Here is a 21,646-nt window from a genome sequence, read left to right as displayed (position 1 = left end):
CAAAACATGTGACCACATCACATTTGAGATGTAACCGCTATCCGTCCTGAATGAGTCTCAGACAGCAGTGAAGCACCACCCCTCACCTGTCAATCAACCGCTGCGACAAAACAAGAGTTTAAACTTTGCCGCCTACGAGCGGCTTTAAAAGGAAATAACTGTCCGATCGGAAAAAAAAAAAAAGCAGATACATACACAAGCATGAGAACTTCACGGATCTTCTTCAGTATGTCTGATTCAAGATGCAGGACTGATGACAAGCACACAAATCTGAAGCTCAGGTTAATACATGACATCCACTAAAATAATAGATAATTCTGCTCAAAATGTTGCATTTGTGCTCAGATTAAATTTCAGCAAGCCATTTTTTTCACGCTTTATTTGTGTTTTCTGACTTTGTTGCGCTTTGATATCATGCAGTAACACGGTAACATATGTGATTGATGCATGTCTTCATGTAATCAGAGACCCTCCCCTCCAATCCGAACAAAAGTGGTCACAGGAGACGCATTTAAGCGACCAGGTGTGAGCAGTGATTTGTCTCACCTGACCACATGTGATCCGTGACTCATCTTAATACCAGTTGTAAACAGGGTCTCAAATTATCCTGTATAACATACTGCACAGGTGACAGCAGAATAATGTCGGTATGGACAGGTAACCAAAGTCAAATATACTGACAGTAAATGTCAGTACTTTACATTGAGTCATTAAGAATTTACATTTTATTCTAGAGTCTTTGACATTTCGGCTCCTGCTGATTTCATCCTCTAAGGTATGTGGTTGAAAACTTCCCATTTTATCCTTGTATGCCTTCTTATTATATTGGAACCTTTTGCATAATTGAACTGTGTTATAACAAATTTAATATTACATTGTATTTTAAATAGGTTTGAATTATAATTTTTTAAACTCCAATCCTGGACATTTCATATTTAACCAAATTGAATTAGGTTTTTTTAATGGCACAATTTTATAAATATCTAAATATGTAACAGCAAATTTTTGGTTCTGAATTCTTACACTGTAAATATCCCATTTAAAAAAAATACAACTTCAAGTTTTCAAGATGAAGAAATTCAGAACACCAAATTCAATATTCTAAAATTCAGAACTACAGAAAGTGGGTCAGAGATCAAGCTTCCGTGTTCCATAGGGAAGAGTAGAGGGTCAGAGATCAAGCTAATTCAGAACCAAAAATTTGCTGTTTGAAAATACATATTTATAAAATTGTGCCATAAAAAAAAACAATTCAATTTGGTTAAATATGAAATGTCTAGGATTGGAGTTTACAAAATTCAAATTCAAACCTATTTAAAATACAACGTAATAGCCTATTACATTTGGCAAAATCACACTTATAATTCAAATTCAAAAGCCTATAATTCAAATTTACACAATTCAAATTGTTTTGTCATATTTCTGGCTCCATAGTTGAGCAGGACCAGATACACATATAACAGCGCCCACTATCAGGACAACCTTTTATAACATTACAAATAAATGCTTCTGACTGTTGGCGAATAGGACATACAAACTTATATTTTTATTTTTACACATACATGCAACAGCTTAGAACACTATAAAAACTGTCAGATGCAGACAACTTAACTCACAATGGACAAAACAACAACATACACTTAATTTCTAATTACAAACAAAAGACACATTTCTTAAAATACCTTTTTACAACTCCTTGCCCTATAAAAATGTAGAAACCAAAATACTATTAACACTATGACAATAGTTTTTACATTATCAATCTATTTTGGTAATCACTTGCATTTAAAAGACAAAAAATTAAATAAAAAATAAATAATAAAATAAAACATATGGTAAACGGGAGGTGCCATAGTTCTGGCATATTGTATAGTCTGTGGCACTTATAGTCCTTAGTGTCAAACACCTTGATTCATAACTAGTCATGAACAAGTCTAATTGTGGATAGAAAGCAGTCAAAGTATATGAACATAAGTACAATATTATCACATTAAATATTCTCTGGCATGTTCTTCAAGTTGCCTACTGTAATAAAAGTCTCGGACCACTTCTTATTTTAACCTAGGTGCCAGACTGTTCGTTTGATGTTGTCTGTATGAATGGTCCCTAGCCAAATCATACAAATTAACATACAACACAAGATAGCTGCTGATCATATTTATCCATCTAAAAGTTTGAGAATACTTTCTCTCTCTTTCAGTGCTTTCCAAGCCTGATCTTTCTCTTTTTTTGTTGGAGTGCGTTTCTTTTGCCTGGCTGCCATAATGCGACGGAAGGCCTCCATGACCTCGTTATCAGCCACTCGAACTCGGTGACAAAGCTCCTGTTTTTGCATCTCTTCCCGTGCCAACCTACATGGACAGAGGTTAAAGTGAAAATGTACCTTCCCAAACTTTCATTACGCCTTGTATTTGAATATGCAGGTAAATAAAACAATTCTATACCAAAACACATTTCTACTTAGGAAGTCTCTATGACTACTCAAAGTCATTTGAATAAACCATGGAATAGTAATACTCCATCTCTTGAAAGGGTTGCAAGATTTCAGGTTTCTTTTCATGAGCTAAACTTTATCGTTTGTTGACAAAAGTCTTGATCTGTTGGCTACGACTCACTTGAGAAGCTCTTGCTTGCGTGCGCGATTGTGGGTGGTCAGTGCTTTGAGTTCAGCTTGTCTCTTCTGAAGCTCAGCCAGCACCTCGTCTTCAGACTCACCCCCGACACCTTGCCTCTCATCAGAGTCCAGCAACCCCTGAGACACAAGCTCCTCTCTTATACGAGCCTCTAGAGAGCGTGTGTGAGGTACACTGTGAAACAGGGCAAAAGATGAGACCATTTTAAAATAACATTAAAGGGTTAGTTCACCTAAAAATGATCACATCATTTACTCACCCTCATGCCATTTAAGATGTTTATGACATTCTTTTTTGCTATTAATATTTTTATTGATTCTTACGTGAATTATGGAATAAACAGAACATATACACAAAGAATCAACTTAGATCCCATTATATCCCCCTCCCCTTCCCCACCCTGCCCCTCAACAAATATCCCTGTGGTCAAAGCCTAAATTACACCATGCACACATATAAGCAAACAAACAAAAGAAAATATTTGAGAACATAAAAAAATATAAAAATCAACAAACAAAGAGAAAAGAAAGATTTCCACAAAGAATATAATTTAAAATTACTACCAGAATTCTGTTTCTCTCCACATGGTCCTCACTGAGAGCCCTCCAGAAAGGCCAAATAACTGTCCCATTTCTTACCATACATTTCTATTTTGCCAAGCTGTTTATATGACATCTTTTCCAATGCTGCCACCCTACCCAATTCGGCGAACCATTCTTGAAATGAGGGAGCACCATTTAACTTCCATCCTCCAAGAATGATCTGTCTGCCAATCATTACACTAGTTTGGACCCAGCTTTTTGTATATTTGTCACCTACGTTAATAAACGCCCCATCACACAATATACATAGTCTGGGGCAGAATGAAATCTGAGTTTCTAAAACCTCAGAGATAAAATTCTGGACTCTTACCCAGAATTCTTGAATCTTAGCACAGAACCACTGAGCATGGGCCATGTCTCCAGCCTCCAACTGACATTGCCAGTAGGTAGGTTTGTCTTTTAGACTGAGCCTAAACAATCTAGAGGGAGACAATAGTTTTAATAGTTTTTAAATCCTTTCTCACTCCCCATCCTCCAATACCAAGTTCAAATCTCTTTCCCATAACCTCTTAAGAGCAGTTAAGGCCCTGTCACCAAGACTCTGAATCAACGAGGAATAATACACTGATGCCTCATGACCCTTTCCAAAGGCTGTGAGTACCATAGAGTGGTTGTCTGTATTTAAGGGACTGTTTACTACCATCAAAATTATTACAAATTAGATGGCGCAACTGTAAATACCTGAAAAATTGAGACCTAGAAATCCCAAATTGCTGGGTTATATTATCAAATGATGTCAAAGCTCCATTTTCATAAAGTTCACCAAGTGTTGCAACAGCTAATGGGGGACTTGGTCATTTACCATTCCAAATACAACAAATTGTTTAAAATAAGAAAGTGGGACTTCTAGAGCGAGAGACTAGTAGATAATCAAATTTAGGGATACAATTCATTTTATATCATTGACCATAGACAGATGTAATGAAGCCCAACTATTCACATCATAGGAGAATGTTTTCATTAATGGGTCAAAATTAACAACTAAATCTTTCAAATTTGCTGGAAATAAAATGCCTACATACCAAATGCCTTGCTTAGTCCTTTGAAAGGCACCAGGTTGGAAAGCCATGGCAGGGCAATATGCTGTCAGAGCAAGAGCTTCCGATTCCCCCTATATCTTGAACATTAGGAGAAGAATTAATAATACTATGGATGCTAGGCATAGATCTTTTAGGCTCGGAGACAAATAATAATATATCATCTGCGTAGAGTATAAATTTATGTGCCACACCTCCTGCTACAATGCCAGGCAAATCCTCCTCTTTTCTTATTGCGACTACTAATGGTTCCAGGGCAAGACAGAACAATAAAGGGGAGAGAGGACAGCCTTGCCGGGTTCACTTACCAAGAGAGTTTTTGTTTTTAATTAATCCATTAGTTTGCACTGCTGCTACAGGTTGTTTATAAAGTAACTTAATCCTCCCAATAAAAGAGTTCCCAAACCTGTACATTTCCAAAATATTAAAAAGATAGTCCCATTCCACCCTTTCAAATGCCTTCTCAGCATCAAGTGAGATTGCAGCGATCGGGGTCTGAGCATTTGCTACTGACCACATAATATTTATAAAATGTAATATTATCAGAAGAACTATGACCACGTATAAACCCCACTCGATCTATTTGTATAATTGATGTAATTACTCTGCTTATTCGATTAGCCAGAATTTTAGACAACATTTTTACATCTAACTGAATCAGGGAAATTGGACGATAAATTTTACATTTATTTGGGTCTTTATCTTTTTTAAGAATGAGACTGATCAGGGCTTGTGCCATGGTTGGCGGTAGTTTACCTTTCTTTAATGACAAAATTAGAACCAGTTATCTGATATAAGATCTAAAAAATTCTGTGGCAAAACCTTCTGGCCCCGGTGCCTTAACTGTTGGCAAGGCTTTAATTACCTTAACAAGCTCCTCCAAAGTAATATCTGAGTCAAGAAAGTCTATATGATCATGTGTCATTTAAGAAGTTCTAATGGCTCTAAGAAGTTGCTAATATTCTTATCGGAAGATGTGGACATGAAACTATAGAGATTGAAAAATAATTCTTAAAAAGCTTTATTAATATCTGTGGGAGGAAAAATATATTGCCTTCAGAAAGACAAAAAAACTCTCTGTTTTATGTAGATGGCAAGAAGTCTCCCTCAAAAGAGGTCTGTCTTGCCCTGAATAACCAAAACTCTACCTTCTGTAACAAAATTGTATTGTACTTATATTTTAGCTGAGTCAATCTCCAAGAACATTGGATGACAACCATCGCTTCAGCTCTGTTTCGGCACTTTTAATACTCTTTTCAAAATCTATGAATTTCTGTGCTTTAATCTTTTTAATGAATGAGGCATATTGTATGATCTGTCCCCTAAGAGCCTTTTGTTGAAATGCTGGGTCCTAAAGATGGGATGTATTAAAGCATCATCTACATAATTTCCTTTTCTCTTTATGTGGCAACATCTCTAAACACACTAAAGCATGATCTGAAACTAAAATATTCCAAATTGAGCAGTCAATAGCAGATGGAATAAGTGACTTAGATATATATATATAAAAAAAATATAGAGTAAATCTTATGAACTGAGGGTCCCTCCCCGATGGGTTAAGAAGTCTCAAAATGTCTGTAAGACCAAGATTTTTACACATCATCTGTAGTGTCAACGTTGCTCTAAATGGTCAACACACCTTTGCATCACTATGATCAAGGACCGAATCCATTAAAAGATTGAAAGTTGTATTTCAGCCAAAACATTAATGAGTATTCCTAAATGATCTTTAATCTGTTTGAGACATTTAAGTTGTAAATGCTTACTTATCAATGTGATGACTCCCAAGCTCTTATTCGAACCAGCACTGCAAAACACATGCCCACCCCATGCCCTGCCAAGGTTTTCAGCTTCCTGTGAAGAGAGGTGCGTTTCTTGAAGGAAAACGTCACATTTTTTACTCTTCAGAAAAGATACCACCTTCCTTCTTTTTATAGGGTGCCCCAGCCCATTAAAATTCCATGTGGAGAGAAACAATTGACCTATATTAGAGTGTGACATATTTACATGTAAAGAAAAATTGGGTACCCAATGCTAAATTATATAGACCACTATCCAACATTGATGTAACCATAACATCCTTAATAGTGAATCAGTCCCACTTCGCTTGAGTTGATCTAGCAAAGTTAAAAAAAACCATGACGTTGTGGTCCTCCGTATAGCTTGCCTTTACTCATCGCTGCTCATAGAACAAAGTCTCTGTCAGCCGACTGTAAGAATTTAACCAGGATAGATCGTGATCTGTCACCCACCCCGGGAAGTTGACAGAGAGCTTGGTGTGCACGCTGTGTCGATCAAATTCTGAAAAAGCCCATACAAAACCGTCACCATATCCTGACCTTCCTTTCCCTGTGGGACTCCAACTAAACAAATATTATTACATCTGTTCTGATATTCCATATCCTCTAGTTGTCACATCAGCCGTGGAAACAGGTGGGTTAGCATGTAGCTCTCTTTCAGCCAACTCCAGAAATCTACCCGTTTTTCAACATCATCCATTCTTGTAATCAGAGTGGAAAGTTTCGCCTCCATAGATGTGATAATTATAATCAATAAAACTCCAGTGGTTAAATCAATGTCTTCTAAAGTGATCCAGTTGGTTTTGGGTGAGAACAGACCAAAATGTAACTCCTTTTTCACTGGCCATCTTGACATTAGTCTACTTGGCGATAATGATTTAAATTTCAACTACACTTCCTAAAGCACCATCTAGTGCTCTGTGCATGTGTCGGGCACTAGGAAGCGTAATTGAGCTTGAAATCATGATCGTGCATAGACACTGCAACAAAAAAGAGTTACATTTTGGTCCGTTCTCAACCAAAACCGACTGGATCACTTCAGAAGACATTGATTAAATCACATGGAGTTGTACAGATTACTTTAATGTTGCCTTTATCTATGGCCTGGCACCTATTCACTTGAACTGTATGGACATACAGAGCCGGAGATGCCAGAGAAAGGGAGAGAGAGATGCACACGGCAGTGTGTGTGTGTGTGTGTGTGTCTGCATGTAAGTGTGAAGCAGTGTCTTATTGTGTGTCACGGAAGAGTGCAGCAATAAATGTCTACGTGTATTGTTCAACCAGGTTAAACATGTAACATGTAACAAGGTTCGCTGTTAGGTGGAAAAGAGGATACTGCATGTGACTCTCTCTCTCTCTGGTGTCCTCTGAACCTCCTTATCTCTCATTCCGGTGATTGGGGCAACTCAGCACCAGGCCGGTGATTGGGGCAACTCAGCACTCACGGTCCAGCCACAAATGGTAAATAACATTCATTTTAAAATGACAGTACTTTGTGCTAAGGGTGGGTGATATACCAATTGCAGTGTGTGGCAGGGCGGAAGGGCGGGGCCGGGTCGTGATCATACACACCCGGTCCCGTATTAGGCTAATCAAGCCTTCGAGAGGGATAAAGGTCGACTGCAGAGGATCGTGCGGGAGAGAGAGATCGTTAACGGACATGTCCGTCATGTGTGTGTTTGTCTTTTGTTTAAGTTTTATATTAAACTATTATTTATATTGTCAAGCCGGTTCTCGCCTCCTCCTTTTCACTGATCCCTTTACACAGTGTTTCCAGATTTCACAAGAGAAACAAGCCACCTACTTTGGAAAAACAAGCTAAAATGGACTAAGGGACACAAAATAAGCAAAAATAAGTTATTACCTATGCACACACACTGGCTGGATGCGTTTGGACTAAACGTCACCTTTTGTGAGCCAAATGATTAAAAATTATTTAACATTGGTTTTAAACTAGTGGTGTCCTTCCAAATAAAAGCGCATGCTTATGTTCCACTAAAAAGTGAGTAGTCTCATTTTTTCGGGCAACAGGAAGTGGTGTAAATATGAACATTTATTGTGATAAATCCTTTGGTTTCATGAAAAAATTATCGGAAACAAAATCAACCGGTTACCAGCATTCAAAAAATTATGTTTTCACACCGGAACAATTGAAAGAGATTTCATACTGTTTTTGGTTTCGTTCTTCAAAAGATTTGCTTTTTTTTTCGTTTTCATTCCTTGAACCATTTCTAGTCCCTGTTTACAATCTTAATACATGTTCCTGTTTTATTGTGCTTGATTCATCCATGTACACAACAAAACTAAAATCAGTTGTGAGAGCCATTTCATGTTGACTTTTGAGAATAAAGGAATTGAAAGGGCTGCTAATTTAGCTAAAAATGCCCATTTCACAGTCTACTTCCATTTTTGGAAATCCAGTATTGTACACAAGTGAAGGCTAAACTCATCAAACTACACTAATATAATGCAGCTCCAAACTCAGCTCCAAAACTTTACCTGAAGGCTTTGCCCTGGCTGCGAGGAGATGTACCAGCTCCATCGTCCTTTCCTGGAATGTCTGGAATGGGGGAATCCTCCATGGGGGATATAATATTTTCCTACATGCATGAAAAAGGACAATATCTAACATGTGACAGAAACATTCATACCCTGATATAAACTAAGCTGCAACAAACCTGAATTAATGTCATGCAATATAATTACTTAAGAGTAATATGGGCATAGAAGACTCACTGACCTCAACAAGTGCTTGTAGAAGCCGCTGAGTAAGAGGGCCAAAAGGACAGCTGTCCTCCGGGGGCTCATGCTGTGACTCAGACTTCTTAAGAAGGGCATCTACATCTACATACACAATGTAACACAATTTACATGACATTTGATATACAGGAAGAAACAAACAAACAAACAGATTTCAGGTTAGACACAAGAAAAAAACATACTTTGACCATTACTATGTTGTGACAGAAATCAAGTCTTTAACTAAAGAAAGACCTTTGGCATCCAGTTCAGAAAGAGGACCCATCATGCTTTTCTTCTTGTCATTGGCCCTTGATCCCTCTCTTTGCTCCTCTAACAGGTCCTCTTGAGCCCAACGCTGAGAATAATGCTTCCCCAGGGCTGGGATCTGCAAGGCAATAACATGAACAACTAACACAAAAGCAAAAAGTATGCATTTTGCTATATACCATTTACAATTAGGCAATAGAAGTCAGCAATAAAGAAAAAACTGCAATAATATAGAGCAAGAATCTGGGTCTAAAAAATATTTACCTTGTAGTACTCAGATTCATCTTCAGGTGGTTTGAGCAGTTCTTCAAGCACTCTGACCTCTTCATTTGTGATGTCCGCACAGTAAGGCTCCACCGAGGCCCAGAATCTGTTTTACACACACACCGTCATGAAAACAGCCCTTACATTACTATAGCACATAAATACTGAATACTGATGATTAAATATTCCCCCTCTGGGATCAAGGCTTAACATCTAGGCTTTGTGATATGAGTAAAGAATGTAATCTGAGGTAAATCTGGTCGAAACCCTGATAAACAGATTCTCTCAGAAGGTTTCAGACATGGCAAAAGCTTCATGCACTCACTGGCCTTGTTATTGAGGACAATTAAAGGAAAAGTTCACCCTTGTGCTAAAAAGTGTAATCATACTTGAAATCATGATAGCCAAAGAGACTGCTGATGTTATATTTTAGTCTATTTTCACCGAAATCTGATTGGATCGCTTCAGAAGACATTGACTAAACCACAGGTGTGCTATAGATTACTTCTATGCCACTTTTATGAGCTTTTTGGTGCTTCAAAGTTTTGGTTACCATTTACTTGCATTATATGGACATACAGAGCTAAAATATTTTTCTAAAAATCTAAATTTGTGTTCTGCAGAAGAAAGAAAGTCATACACATCTGGGATGGCATGAGGGTGTGTAAATAATGAGAGAATTTTCATTTTTGTGGGAACTCATTCTTCTACTGATTTTATAGTTTGGTATGGGTATAATTTGCATTAACTGTATGTTTTTAACATTCAATTCTTATTTAATTGGGACAAACTATATATCATAAGAAAGGTAGAAATAGAAATGTTACTGCCTGAGTAATTTCTTAATTTATTTCAACATATGTAACATTATACAAATGAAACCGTTATAAAGACACATGTACCTATTCAATGATGTAATCTCCATACGAATTATCCTTAGCAGGCTTCAGTGAACAACATCCAATAGAAAATTTAGTCCCACAGTGTGCACGTTTACGGAATTTTTTATATATTCTCATATTTATTTCATAAAGATTTATTATTTATGTCCATTTTCCACCAAATTATTAGATATGAACCACTGACGCGCTGTAGAATTTCATATGGTGATTTTCAAACCTCCATGAATCTAGAAGGTGCAAAAGTTTTTATGTCCAAATATCGTGAAGATAAAGAGGAAGTTATGACATCATGCATACCTCAGTGCCCACATGACAGGGACTTCCCTATCCCATACCTTAGTAGGATAAATTACGTATCAAGCATAAAACGAATCAGTAGAATGCTGAGACTTATTGTAAATAAATTGACGATTACAAAAATATATGGTTTGCCTATTATGTCCATGCAGTCTCTGGTATTTGTATATGATTACTGACAGTTATGTAGCTGTAATTGCAGAAGAGCTGTACACCTACTATCATCTTCACCTGCCAATATCTGATTTCTGCCTCATTATATTATTGGAATTTACATGAGATCATTAAAACACACTGCTATAACAACTGAAATATGATTGAAAGTAAAATATATGCACAAGATCATGTTTATGTTATAATGTTTACTATTCTGTATTTAGGAGCTAATGCTAACAGTTAATGCTATTTGCGGCCAGAATAACAAGACATAGTCTTGAATAATGATTCATATAACTCAGAGTTTTAAGGTTATCATCCTCAAATTTGAAATGGAACATTATCAGACTTGTGACTTCGCTCCATTATGTTTCTATACACAAACAAGGCCAGTGTCATATTATTTCATATAAATACTTATGGGGGAAAAAATAGCTGATCACTTGACACTAAATGTGAGCTTTTATTAAAAAAAAATTAAAAAATATTATTGATATTTACTGTTTAACTGCAAACTTCCAAGTGTCGCCTTTCAAAAGAGACCACAATTATGCCTGTAATACAATGTGGGGATGAACAACAGCCATTGTATTTTGAGTATGTCCTTTTAGGCTTGTGATCAAAACAATATCTATTATGCATCACAAATGAAAGATCACTTCAGCTAACCTGTTGGGAGCATCATTTTTGGGATTGCGGGGTATATCTTGCGGGTCCACTTCAAACTCAAAATCCTGGATTTTGGTCTGTATGTTCTTAGACTTCGGTCTGCCTGGTCCAGGCCCGGGAGCATGACTACCTTTTCCATCAAGCTTCGGTTTCTTGGGCTTTGAATGGCGAGAAGCTGAAAGATCTGCATCTTTCCCCAATTTCAGGAACCGTTTGTCCCCTTTTTTGTCCTGCCAGTCTGTAAGAATCTGTTTAGGAGAGTAAAAATAAATACTTAAAGTCAAATAACATAGAAGGTCACAGAAAGAGAGAGACAGTCCCCAAAAATTGCTTTTTTTTTATTTTTTATACCTGTCTCTGTTCTTCCAGTGCTCTGAGACGCCGGCTCGCAGAAGAAAGGAGTGTCTCCAGCTCCAGCTGAAGGGTGTCCAGCTCTTCAATGCCAATGCCATCATCCTCTGAGCGGCTGAGCACAGCAGTGTATCGTGGACACACTTTCACATGGTCCACAGGTTTGAAGTCGTAGTACTTCAGAGGGGGACAGTCCTTCAGCTCACTCATCTTCTCAGTAACAGGAATTTAAATCTTAAAAGAGGAACGCATTAAGCCAAGGTTGATACATTTGGTTAATTTTTCTTAGTAATCCTCTACCATAATCAGAAATTATATTTATTTTAGTAATGTGGTTTAAAGGTGTGATCTGGAGGCTGTTTCATATGTGTGATGGGCGCAAGTGCTGCCAGTCAAGAGCTACACACTGTAACAAGGCATGCAAGCTGTACAGCAAAGATATTCATTACGTTTTAGGAGACAGCTGATATCTTGCATGTGTTGCAACCCTTCTCTCTCTCTCTCTCTCTCTCTCTCGCTCTCTCTCTCTCTCTCTCTCTCTCTCTCTCTCTCTCACTCACTCACTCACTCACACACACACACACACGTATACAATATAATAATGTCCTCCATATATAAGACCAGAGTGAGATTTTGAGGACAGACGGTAAGCTAGTGGCTACATGCTAGTTCACTACATGCGATTCAAACCTTAGGAAACCGGTCCCAATATGTCCGAATAAATATGTATGGTGTTTAAAACAGAAAGGTCTGTCTATACAAAAAAATAACATGTTAATAAACAAAACTGAAAGCACAAAATAAAATAAAAATATTTAAAAAATGTCATTATTTACCTCCGTTGAAGGAGCATCCATTACTGACTAATCCATTATTTGAATGCGGGGGGAGACCGCTCACCGAATAAACGATTAACAAGAATACGTATTACAGGGAGTTTTGCATCATTAACGTGTGTATTAGTAACATAATTTGTGACAAATTTTTATTAAGTTTTTACAGTATCACTATTCACTTTCAGAGAAACACCCCCATATATATGTTACTTACTCCAAAATTACATAGATATAATGGGAATGGTATATTCCAGACATAAGCGGGTCTATGTTTTATACAAACAGTATAATACAATATTTTCGCCTTTTACACACTCTTGTGCTATCTAATGTACCAAGAGAGCAAGTGTTTATTTCAGGACAGAAATATTTTTAGATAAGCGCCACCTCTTCAACTAAAAATGCGTTGGACCCCGGTCGTGATATTTGCCATATATGGAAGAAAAAGCGAATCAAGGTAAATTTGCTACAGGGCTTAACCGTAAACATAAAAATAGATGCGCAAAAATGTCTGGTTATTTTTGTATCTATAGTTAAAAAAAAAAAATCCATGCCTTTAAAAAACACATTAAATTTACAATTAAAATGTTATAATTATTTTAATAAATTATACAATTTAATCTCAACAAAAACAATAAATAGATTACGGCAATACAGTTTGCGGTTCTATTAGGTATATTACGGCAGTACGGTAGCGCAGTGAAGGCGTGTGTTTTCTTCTCTACAGGCGTGGCGTGCGGACTTCCGTCTTCCTCCACAGACCTCGAATAAAATGGTAAGAGATTTACATTTATTTTAAGTTGCAGCCGTTATTTTCTTATAATAACATATACAACTAAATAACTGGATGAATAATCTTTCCATATTCCATTTGCATGAAATCGCAGATTGCGCAGCAGTGTTTTTTTTTGCCTTAATTGATCGAGTGATGTTGTCTTAATTTGTGCTAGCTGGCTAATGTCTGTGACTTGGAGGCAAATATAGATTTTTTACACAAAGACATTTACACGTTTAAATGAAACTGATATAGCATAGATGCAGTTACTTAAATGATTGAATAATTGCTACTCGTTCCATTAATTCACAGGTCAATACGTATCAATACTAGGATAAATTGATGTTCAAGCACTGTCGTTTAATCATACAGTCACAGATGACAGTCACACCAACATGATTGACATTTAAACATCTGCTCGGTTGACGTGCACAGCATTAATAGGCTCGGTCCAGTTGTCAAGAACAAAACTGCTTTTAATCATGTTATGTGTGCATGCACTGATTTTACGCAATTAATAGTGTTTGTGGCTATGAAGTGAATGTTATTTAATGTTTGCTATCAAATATTTACTTCTTTAATATTTAGACGGCGACATTGCGACCCTACCTGAACGCAGTGCGCTCCACTCTTCAAGCAGCCTTGTGTTTGGAGAACTTCTCCTCTCAGGTGGTGGAGAGACACAATAAGCCAGAGGTGGAGGTCAGGTGAGTAAATCGCAGATAAACCCCACATGCTGCTTCTATGTATGTATGTATGCATGTATGTTTTTTTTCTTTCTTTTTGGTCCACTTACGATTTTAATTCTCTGTTTCCATACAGGAGCAGCAAAGAACTTCTGTTGCAGCCAGTGGTCATAAGCCGCAATGACAAGGAGAAGGTTCTGATCGAGGGCTCCATAAACTCTGTGAGAGTCAGCATAGCTGTCAAACAGGTAAGAAATCAAAGATGCACTGCAGAAGGTCGATGCAATGATGCTTTTTTCAAAGGTTGCATCATCTTCTGATGATTTGTTTAGGCTGATGAGATTGAGAAGATCCTGTGCCATAAATTTATGAGGTTCATGATGATGCGAGCAGAGAACTTCTTTATCCTGCGGAGGAAACCTGTTGAGGTGAGACTTTGAAAAATTTACAAAGAACAAAGAAGGTATGAAGCGATATGGAACTATGCATAAGATTGTTGGAGCTAAGAGCAGGAAACACTGTTGTATAAAGTGTTATTTAAATTTAGCATAATAAGGGTCAGGACTATTCAACTTAATCAACAAGTGGGCCAGATGGGAAAAATCTGAGGGGCAAGTGGGCCAAGCAGGAATATTTTGTTAACTGAAAGCTTCCATTAGATATCATGTTAGAGTAGGCATATAACATTTGTTTACTAAATGAAAAAAGCATCTGTGTTTATAACGTTTTATTTATTTATTCATGATAAATATTTTCCAGCAGTTAATTCTGAAGAAAAATAAATAAATAAATATAAAAATATATATATAAAAGCACTTTTTAGTAGATTTTTTCAAAATTGGACCATAACAGAGAGGGTAAATCAGACTGATACAAAACATTTATTGAACCATAACAGTGAACTTTGTTGTAGATGCAATGATTTAAACTTTTGACTTTTCAAATCAAACATTTTTTTAACCAGATTACTGAATACAACTTTTCTGTTTCAGTTATTTCTCCACAACGTCCATGATTTTATTTCTTTAAAGGGATAGTTCACCCAAAAATGACAATTATTTCATCATTTACTCACACTCATGCATCCCAGATGTGTATGACTTTCTTTTTTTCAGTAAAACACAAACAAAGATTTTTAGAAAAACATCTCAGCTCTGTAGGTCCATACAATGCAAGTGAATGGTGATCAGCCCTTTGTAGCTCCAAAAATCACATAAAGGAAACATAAAAGTAATCCTTATGACTCCAGTGGTTAAATCCATATCTTCAGAATAGGTGTGGATGAGAAACAGAAAAATATTATAAATAAGAAAAATAAGTTATTTTTTACTCTAAATCTCCACTTTAACTTTCACATGTGAAAGTGATACTAAACAAGCACCACATATGGCTTTCAGATGTAAAACTGAAAGTGAAAGTTGAGATTTTAGTAAAAAAAGGAAATACAAATTGTCCTGTTTCTCACCCACACCTATTATATTGCTTCTGAAGACGTGGATTTAACCACTGGAGTCTTATGGATTACTTAGGGTTTCCTTTATCTGATTTTTGGAGCTACAAAGGTCTGATCATTATTCACTTGCATTGTATAGACCTGCAGAGCTGAGATATTTTTTCTAAAAACTTTGTGTTCTGCTGAAGAAAGAAAGTCATACACATCTGGGATGGCATGAGGGAGAGTAAATGTTGAGAGAGTTCACCCAAAAATGAAAATGGTCCATTTAATCTTCCAATTCCTTAAAAATGACTGGTAAATATTATTTGTAGCGCACCCTCTGAAAGTATCTAAAAAATAAATAAATAAACGCAACACTTCTGCATGAGACACTGCAAAATTGAGATGTGGCGCAATGTCTAAAATAGGAAATCAACTGAAAAACAGTGTGAACAGACACAAAACCTATTTGGTGTGAACTGCCTAAGACAACTAACAACATCACCCGGGCCAAACAGGCTGGATTTGGTCAAGTTTAATTGTCCGGCTATAGGTTGTATGTCACAAAAGATGATCACAATAATGGTGCTGTTAGATTTTTAAGCCGTTTTGCTGACTTCCACTAAAATAGACTGCCCCAAACCTTTAACCTTACACCTTCTTTCAGAAACACTCTCCAAAGACCAAATGTCTGAAAACCTAAATGCTTGAAAAAAAGCAGAGCACGTTCTATGACTAAAGAAGTGCAGGCTGCTACCCTGTCTCTTTTGCTGATTTCAGAGCTTGGTGTGATCTCTATGGACACTTATATCTGTCTGGTACTAGGCACAATTGATACCTTTTAGGGTTGAAATGCGTAGCTGAGCAAAGCGGTGCATCCGAAACACCACTGCGCTTCCTCATTTCCCCTTTTGTGCTTTTCAGGGCTATGACATCAGCTTCCTCATCACCAATTTTCACACAGAACAGATGTATAAACACAAGCTGGTGGACTTTGTTATCCATTTCATGGAGGAGATCGATAAGGAAATCAGCGAGATGAAGCTGTCAGTCAACGCTCGTGCCCGAATTGTCGCAGAGGAATTCCTCAAGAACGTATGTGTCTTGCTCAATTGAGATGGGTTATGCTTATTTTATTATAGCCATGTTTAAATAAATGGAAAATGTAATTTTTTATTTAACTCTTGCAGTTCTGAGGATCCTTTCTACATTCCTAATACCCATCAGAGGTGTTGTGTCGGTTCTTGTGGACATAAACATTCAAAGTTTTTAAAATCATCACAGAGCAAAGGGGGAAGAATTCATCAGTTTCAAACCAATCAGCAAGAAGGTCCACAGGAACAACTGACCAATCCTCCAGCACCGTATGCAGTCCCCTTTGCCTTCTGTTCAAGGTGCTCCTTGTGCCCATGGATATTAACTATTGTACATTTAGTCCAGAATTTATTACTCTAGTTTTCTGTTTAGGGAATAAAAAAAACAAACAAGGCAGGTCCTTAAAAGTATTACCTGTATTTAATATTGATGGGCACAAGAATGTTGTTGATTGACTGTAGAGTCTACAGTTTTTTTTTTTTCTTCTGTTGTTTTTTTTATATACGTACATGTACACATGCTCATTTTTGTTTCAATAAAAAAAGAATCAAACCAATGTTAAAGACATCATGAGAGGAAAAAAAGAGGCGTTTATATTTTGGCACAGCTAAACTCCAATATGATAATAACTAAATAGAAAAATAAACTGCATAAAACAGAATACCAATACAAATATTTTGATCTTTCTGTATCTCTTGGGATTAATATCCTAATTTGGCTTATGCAAACTTTTAAAAAGCATCTTTGGGTGTAGAATCTTCCTTCTTAAATACCATGTCTTCATTTGAATCACACTTTATCCTGTAGTTTTACTCTTGTGCTTTCGTCCTCTTCTAGTTTATATATGAATGATTGACTATTCCACAAACACCTGTTTTGTTTTATATATCAGCTTTGTGCTCAACAAAGTAACATCTATTAAAAATGATTATTTGCAGTCCCAACTGTTACTCAAGCACTCTGTGCATAATATTTCTTAAGGATCTTACTTAAAACTTAGACTTGAGTACAAAGTGAATGTTATTCCTCAACGGTTTAGAAATCAGTGGCGTTTTCACTTTGTCCTTCATTTTTAGCATTACGACTTGGAAATAGGTTACTAAGGATACCCAGACTGGCAAGCCAATAAATTGTAATCTGAGTGTTATAATGTTGCTGTGATGTTAACTGTACCAGAGAGGACATAATGGAAATACACAATAACATAATTCATATTTCAATCCAAATAATCCATATCATTAGTAGGATGTTAAAGGAATAGTTCACCCAAAAATGAAAATTCTCATTATTCACCCTGATGCCATCCCAGATGTGTATGACTGTCTTTCTTCAGCAGAACACAAATGGTTTTTAGAAAAAGATGGAGCTCTGTCAGGTCTTTATAACGGAAGTACATGGGTGCCAATACTATGGTCCAAAAATCACACTTAGGCAGCATAAAAGTAATCCAAGTGACTCCAGTTGATCAATGAATGTTTTCTGAAGCAAATCGATACGTTTGTGTAAAAAATAAATTGATAATTAAAACGTCTTAACAACAGAAGATCGAATGTCTTGCGACAGTTCGGCCATTTCAAACAGCATCGGAGCCCTGGACGGAAGCACCGATTAAAGTTAAAAATGAGGATTACTGTGTGGATTACGTTTATGCTGCCTAACAGTGACTTTTGGACCATCAAAGTGCTGGCACCTGTGTATTTGCATTGTAAGGACTTGACAGAGCACCATATCCTTCTAAAAATCTTTATTTGTGTTGCTGAAGAAAGGGAGTCATACACATCTGGGATGGTAACAGGGTAAGTGAATAATGAGAGAATTTGTATTTTTGGGTGAACTATCCCTTTAAGAGCTTTTTAAATTTACAATAAATGCTTTTCTATATTGCTTGAGGAATTCATCTTACTTGAGGAATTCAATTAATCCTAGTGTGTTTAAATAGATGGAGTGTATAGGAATCATGGACTGCAATGTTAGCAGTATCACCATACTGTTGGACTACTGTAAAGAATAACACATGCTGGCAATTCTCAGCCACTCCACCCACAAATTTTAAAGTGTGACTGCCAAACAGTTGATCAAATGTGCGCTTTTCACAGGTTGTCCAGGAATAGCTGTGGCTTTGATTGTGTTTTGATTGTGTGATGTCACCTCGCAAGCCTTTAGTCTGTATGTCCAATGTGATGTTATCAGAGCCAAGTGTTTGCGATTGAGTATGAGAATGCGTATCATATGTCATCAGTCTGCTCTCTAAAAGTCTGCTGTCATTGTCCTGTCTACAGCCTTTCTTCATGGGGCAGATAGTGTTATACAACAGTGGTTCTCAACCTTTTTGACTCCAAGGCCCTCCATGTTGGCAGTTAGATATTTATATTTTAAGATATATCTAAAATAAGATATTTCCTTTGATACTTCTACTGTAATGATGACAAAGCTTGATTTCAAAGTTTTCTAATGAAAGAAACGACTAGCGTCACTAGATTACAACAATCATGGTAAATGGTCTGCATTTATATAGCACTTTTATATAGCAATTACACTGTGATTCATTCACCCATTCACACACACACTCACACACCAATGAGGCAGCAAGCCTGTCATTGGGAGCAACTTGGGGTTCAGTTTCTTGCCCAAGGACACTTCGGCATGTGGAGTCACGTGGGCCGGGAATCCAACCACCAACTCTGCGATTAGTAGCCAACCCGCTCTACCACCTGAGCCACAGTCGCCCTGATAAATGTTACATTTTTAGCATTTTCAGTAAGTTGAATTATAATAATTATATAAAAATGATAATAATCTACATTATTTTACAGTTACATATTTTAGAAAATATTAAGAGAACTTGAGGCCCCCCTGGAAGTGTACTCGTAGGTCCCGCCCCCCTGGTTAAGAACCACTTTTATTCAAGTTAAAAAAAAACAAAAAACACAAAGTTGTGTAACACTTCTTTCAGTTCTCTTGCTGTGGCTCAAGTTCACTAGTAGGATGAGATGGCAAGTGTGCAACTGGCATAAGCTGGATGCCACATCCTTGTGGGTCTGTTAAAGACTGCTAAATATCAATCCATGTGAGTTGACAATGCATTATGAAACTTCAAATATCTGTTCTGCATTTGTAAAGTTCAAGGACTGGGTAGAGAGATCTGGTCTCAGTACAACAGGATTCTACTTGACCCCACAGCAATTCACACTCAGGATTAATTTAGAGCTAGTGAGAGGTTTTGCATGCAGTTGTTTATTTTAACTGATGGGTGGATGATGACGTGCCCATGAAAACAAACCACAAAAAGAGGAGGGAAAGAAAGACACTTTAGTACATCCCCCTGACACTCTCACATCTCATTATATTTGGACAAAGCATGCACTGTATATGATTGGTTCAGCCAAATTTGAACAAAATGTTAATGCTTAACTTAATTAATTATAATGATAAATGGTACTAATTAAATGAAACAGAATAAACACTAACTAGAGCCACCATACCATGAACAGTGGGGTCAAAAGTAAGTGAAAATGCTTTTATTTTGCATGCTTTTTGAATTGAACAATTTTTTTCCATAACAAATTAAAATGATTTAAGTGAAAAAATTATAATTTCAGAATTGATTTGGTATGTACCCATTTTGCTTTAATGACAACTTGCACTCAAGCTGCAATGGTCTCCACACATGCAAAACCAGATGATCCATGTTATCCCAGCATGATTTGAGAATGTTCCAAAGAGCATCTTGTGTACTTCAATGAAAGAAAAAACTATATTTTCTACAAAAGGAGTTAAAGGAATAGTTCAACCTAAAGTGAAAATTTGTTTATCATTTACTCACCCTCATGCCATGCCAGATGAGTATGACTTTCTTTCTTCTGCAGAACACAAACAAAGATTTTTAGAAGAATATCTCAGCTCTGTTGGGCCATACAATGAATGGTTGGCAGAACTTTGAAGCTCCAAAAACATATCGATATATATATATATATATATATATATATATATATATATATATATATATATATATATATATATTCTAACAAAAAACATTATGTATTTATTATTGTTATTTATTTTATTTAAAAAATTCCCTGTGATCAGACAGGAGAGGGTGCCAAAGAGCCGCAGTGTACTGAGAGCTGTGACGCATTTTTGACATAAGCCTTTGCTCACTTCCCTGCTATCATAGTGGTATGATATTTTATTGAGAATGTTTTGTCCAGCAGTAAATTGTATTTAATGAAAAAATATATATTTTTTTACAATTCAGTAATTTTCATGAATTGTGGTCCATTTAAATACTGCAGAATTCTGACTCAAATGAACAAATTATATGTATTTCAGCATGGCCCCAGAGTGTCAAAATGTAACAAACCTTACTTTCACTTTTATATAAAAAAAAAAACACTTGACTGTTAATGCCATGTAATCACTGAACACATGATCTTTAAGATTTGACACATGGGTCATCTGTGCAGATTGTAGAATGATGAGCCCATATTACTGCCAGTGACATCCTGAACCCCATGTGTGCTGTCACTAACATACTGAATGCTGTTGACATCTTCTCTGACTCTTGTACTTCCTCTTAATAGCCAAAATGTCCACATCACCGAGAAGCGGAAACCACGGGTTAAGTGGCCCCATCAAATAACCAATATATTAAAGAGCAGAGCACTCTTTGCCCATCTATCTTAGGAAGCAAACTGACAGTGTTTATAATGAAATTAGCAATAAATCTCTTAGTTTTTACAATTGAAATGTATTATACAAAAAAAATTTGGTATCTCACCAAACATAATATCCAGATGGCCTTGGACAAAAAAAAACTTGATTTCACTATGTCTAATATCATTACCAAAACAGCTGGCATCCATGATTTCAAGCAAACTAAACATTTACATTTTGTGTGTAAATTTATTTTTTAACCCTTAACCCTAGGTATAAACAATAGTAATAGTGATGCTGATTGTAATGACTACTATGTAAGCACCACTTGAGCTTCTTCTATATTTCTTCATCCAATAGTGCCCTTCAAAGATATCATAGTTTAACAAACAACACAACAGCTTGGCCTAACCACAGGAAGGGCCATATTTGTGAGGAGGTGTC

General features: G+C 36.5%; 2 protein-coding genes across 2 annotated transcripts; one reads left to right on the top strand and one right to left on the bottom strand.

The window, feature by feature from the left end:
* Positions 1-1,505: 1,505 nt before the first annotated feature.
* Positions 1,506-12,833, bottom strand: LOC127632932 (transcriptional adapter 3-like). Its single transcript, XM_052111776.1, has 9 exons — positions 12,559-12,833; positions 11,723-11,956; positions 11,372-11,619; positions 9,348-9,453; positions 9,069-9,201; positions 8,815-8,918; positions 8,574-8,674; positions 2,616-2,807; positions 1,506-2,351 (listed from the first exon to the last, which is right to left on the bottom strand). The coding sequence occupies exons 2-9, from the start codon at positions 11,930-11,932 to the stop codon at positions 2,159-2,161; spliced, it is 1,287 nt and encodes a 428-aa protein (XP_051967736.1). The 5' UTR covers positions 11,933-11,956; positions 12,559-12,833; the 3' UTR covers positions 1,506-2,158.
* Positions 12,834-13,273: 440 nt separating this feature from the next.
* LOC127632678 (actin-related protein 2/3 complex subunit 4) lies at positions 13,274-17,857 on the top strand. Its single transcript, XM_052111417.1, has 6 exons — positions 13,274-13,333; positions 13,922-14,040; positions 14,156-14,267; positions 14,352-14,447; positions 16,379-16,549; positions 16,645-17,857. Exons 1-6 carry the CDS (start codon positions 13,331-13,333, stop codon positions 16,648-16,650), a joined length of 507 nt encoding a protein of 168 aa, XP_051967377.1. The 5' UTR covers positions 13,274-13,330; the 3' UTR covers positions 16,651-17,857.
* Positions 17,858-21,646: the final 3,789 nt, after the last annotated feature.

Source organism: Xyrauchen texanus, chromosome 39 (assembly GCF_025860055.1).
Source record: "Xyrauchen texanus isolate HMW12.3.18 chromosome 39, RBS_HiC_50CHRs, whole genome shotgun sequence".
Taxonomy (NCBI): domain Eukaryota; kingdom Metazoa; phylum Chordata; class Actinopteri; order Cypriniformes; family Catostomidae; genus Xyrauchen; species Xyrauchen texanus.
Note: the sequence above shows the minus strand (reverse complement) of the source record. Positions and strands in the feature narration are given on the sequence as shown.